At 39.5% G+C, this 3,266-nt stretch overlaps 1 protein-coding gene across 1 annotated transcript; it reads right to left on the bottom strand.

Moving 5' to 3' along the window:
* Positions 1-972: 972 nt before the first annotated feature.
* LOC104944067 (exportin-1-like) lies at positions 973-3,197 on the bottom strand (the record flags this gene model as incomplete). Its single annotated transcript, XM_010769543.1, has 3 exons — positions 973-1,094; positions 2,241-2,400; positions 3,016-3,197. Coding segments are annotated over 3 exons (463 nt in total), but the record flags the coding sequence as incomplete, so codon positions are not given.
* Between the last annotated feature and the right edge of the window lie 69 nt (positions 3,198-3,266).

The following is a 3,266-nucleotide window of genomic DNA, read 5'->3' as shown; positions in this document are numbered from 1 at the left end:
CCTCCCTTTCCGGGGGCGCTCCATGGGACCTTATTTTCTGAAAATGTATGTATTGAAGTCAATGGAGAGAGAAAGATTATCTTTCGACCCCGTTTGAATTGTGCCACGAATTACACATATGATGTTTGTCAATTTAAAAGATAATTTAGAAAAATAAAAATGTGTTGTAAAACTGTGAAGTAACACTTTTTTTTGAGTGAAATCGCTCAATGAACTACATCTCCCGTCTCGCACCACACACCCAGACGGCCGTCACGTTGGCACATTTCACTTCTTTCTTTCAGAATGAGATGAAAAGTATTAAAAGAGGTGAAAATCACTCCAAGTCTGGGCATGTTGAGAGCTGTACATACACACAAGGGGAGTTAGTCGGTTCCGTAAGAGCCAGCATGCGGGACCGGGATTCTGGGATTTGTAGTCTTTCTAGTTGCGTATTTTTCATAGTCTTATATTTCAACAGTTTTACGACAATTTGACTTTTTTTACATGGAAATTATTTTTTAAGATTGACAAACATCATATGTGTAATTCGTGGCACAATTCAAACGGGATCGAACAATACGTTTTCTCTCCATTGACTTCAATACATTATTTTTCTGAAATAAGGTCCGATGGAGGTCACCGGAAAGGGAGGGACTTCGCCTCTCTGTAGTGATGTCCCTGGGCTTCTATAAATCGGGCCAAATAGCTGTTTTCTATTTACGTTTAGATTTTGATAGAACTTCAATTGAAGATGTTTCCTGATTTTATTTAATTGCTTTGACTCTTATCAATATGCTTTATTACTAAATACAGAACACATCATTAAATGTCTTTCAAGGCTCCTAAAGCAACATCACCAGACACAAATTGTACGATATATGTAACTGGGTAAACATAACTTTAATTGAGCTGTGACACAGTTTAGATTCACTTGTCTGTTTACTTTATGGCATCATTTTCATGAATGACATCCCGTTTTCAGATGCAGGTATTAATCATTTACTCCAACACTCACTTTGATCTGCACGAGGAAGTCCCTCAGGTGCTCCTTGAAGGCGGGGATGTCCTGATTCAGGCTGAACAGACCCGTCACAAACACCTTCACTTGGGCGCTGCACACGAGAAACAATAATCAATTAGTCGCTTGTCTACAGACGGCACAGCATGAAGGTGGACGAAGTAACAGAAACAACCGTCACAGGGAATCCTCAATAAATAATATGAACCCCCAATAACCGCAATATAGAGAGCTGATTTATGGGTTCATTGTTTAGTCTATAACAAGTCAGAGAATAGATTAAAAAATAGCATCCACGTTTCTCAAAGTTCTTTGCATTCACTACCAGGGACCTACGAATATTCAGTTTAATATGATATCATACAGGGAGAAAATAAATCACTTTAATGCTTAATTGATGAACAGCTTTAGTAGATTATATTTTTATCAATCCACGTATCATTGCAGTTCTAGACTATAAAACACAAGTGCCATATTAAAATGTGTTCATCGTTTTGTTGAACAAAGACATTCTCAGCCTTTTTATTCTGCAGAAATCAAAGTCTACGAGGTCAACGTTGAAGATGGAAATGGAGTTTGAAAGTGCTGAATCACTTCTGCACCCTTTACTTTGAATCAGTGTTACGTGCATCGTGGTCTACTGAAGCTCAAGTGGCTGAAAACGCCTCAAGTCATGACGTGTTTGATCTCAATGAACTTGTGGATTTGAGAACAAACTGCCCAAATCGAGCACGTCCGCTGAAACACTTCCTATTTTTAAATCCCGACTAAAAACGCACTTTCAATTGAGCTGCCCATACTCACACTACAGTATGCCTTTTCAGTCGTGTATTCTGTACCTGCTGTGTTTATTTTATTTCATTATCTTTGCTTTTTATGCCTGTTTTTAAATGCCTTTTTAATAATGTATTTATGCTGTATTTGTTCTTAAATGTCTTTTGATTTTAATCTGTAAAGCACTTTGAATCGCCACGTGCTGAAAAGTGCTATATAAATAAAATTGCCTTGCGTAAAACTTATTTTCCGTGAAAAAGCTCTGAATATTTGGCAACAATAACCAAAGCACAGTCTTCTCATGTTGACTCACTTCTACAGCCTTCGCTTAAGTGGCTGAAAATATCTCACTTGTTATATTTTTGATCTAAATGCATTTGAGTAAAAACCTTCCACTACAATGCAGACGTTAGGCAAAGCTCAGTCTGCTCGTGTATACTCTCAGTGTGGTGTGAGAGAGACTCACTCCTGCAGATGAGGGAAGGCGGTCTTCAGCAGGTTGGCGATGTACTCCTGCACGTGCGCCTGGTTGTTTGTGGGGCTGGAGGCGCTCAGAGCCACGCTGACCTTCCCCTCTTCCACCAGGTTGAACATGTAGGCCAGGATGGTGGCGTGCATCGTCAGCCCTAAAGACAGCAAGAGGGTCACTTCATTATTCATGTGGATAGTATGTTTAAGAAAACAGGGCTCTAAAACCGGACAGAGGAACAGCTGACATCAGAATCTATTTCACCAATAAAGTCATTCATGTAATGAGTAGCTCCATCTTAATCCTGCACAGAGGATAACTTCATCATTCATGTGGTTTTAATTTACATTATTTAATTTCATATTCTGTTCTTGTACATATCAGATTCTATTTACATTTATATAGACTTTTTGCACTACTTTTTATTTTGTATTTTATTATATATGTTGCATCGTTGGAGGAGCTCAGGTCAGAAGAATTTCATTGCCATTTCTACACTGTAGCTTTGTGCATATGCAAACCTTTGAATCTTGGGTAGTATGTTTAACGAAACAGGTCTTTAAAATCTGTGAAAGCCCACAGAGAAACAGCTGACGTCAGAATCTATTTCACCAATAAAGTAATTAATGGAACGAGTAGCTCCACCACCAGAAAACAGGAACTGAAACCGATTGAACCGGTATGTTCACCTGTTGCAAAATCATTTCTTGGGAGTGTTTTTGAATGCTTCAAAGCTCTAGAGCCTAAACAACCTTACAGTCAGTGTACAGACCTGCAGTGTGAGAGGTGTCGGTGACCACAGAGAAGATGTGCTGCAGGATGTCACAGAAGTACGTCTGGTAGAAGCTCTGCGCGGCCGCCTCCTCTCCAGAGACGTTCTGCAGGAGAGTGTAGAGGATCTGGAGACCTGGGGATGAGATTAGGCAACAAACGATGAGTATAGATATGATAACTCTAATGGACAATGCCTTGTCTTTTTATGCAGCTGCAGCGCAAACATTCCCAAATTGGGATCAATAAAGT

The sequence above is a fragment of the Notothenia coriiceps genome, unplaced genomic scaffold (assembly GCF_000735185.1).
Source record: "Notothenia coriiceps isolate Sejong01 unplaced genomic scaffold, NC01 NC01_scaffold00007446, whole genome shotgun sequence".
NCBI lineage: Eukaryota > Metazoa > Chordata > Actinopteri > Perciformes > Nototheniidae > Notothenia > Notothenia coriiceps.
The sequence above is the reverse complement of the archived record's forward strand: the minus strand, read 5'-3'. Positions and strand labels throughout refer to the sequence as shown.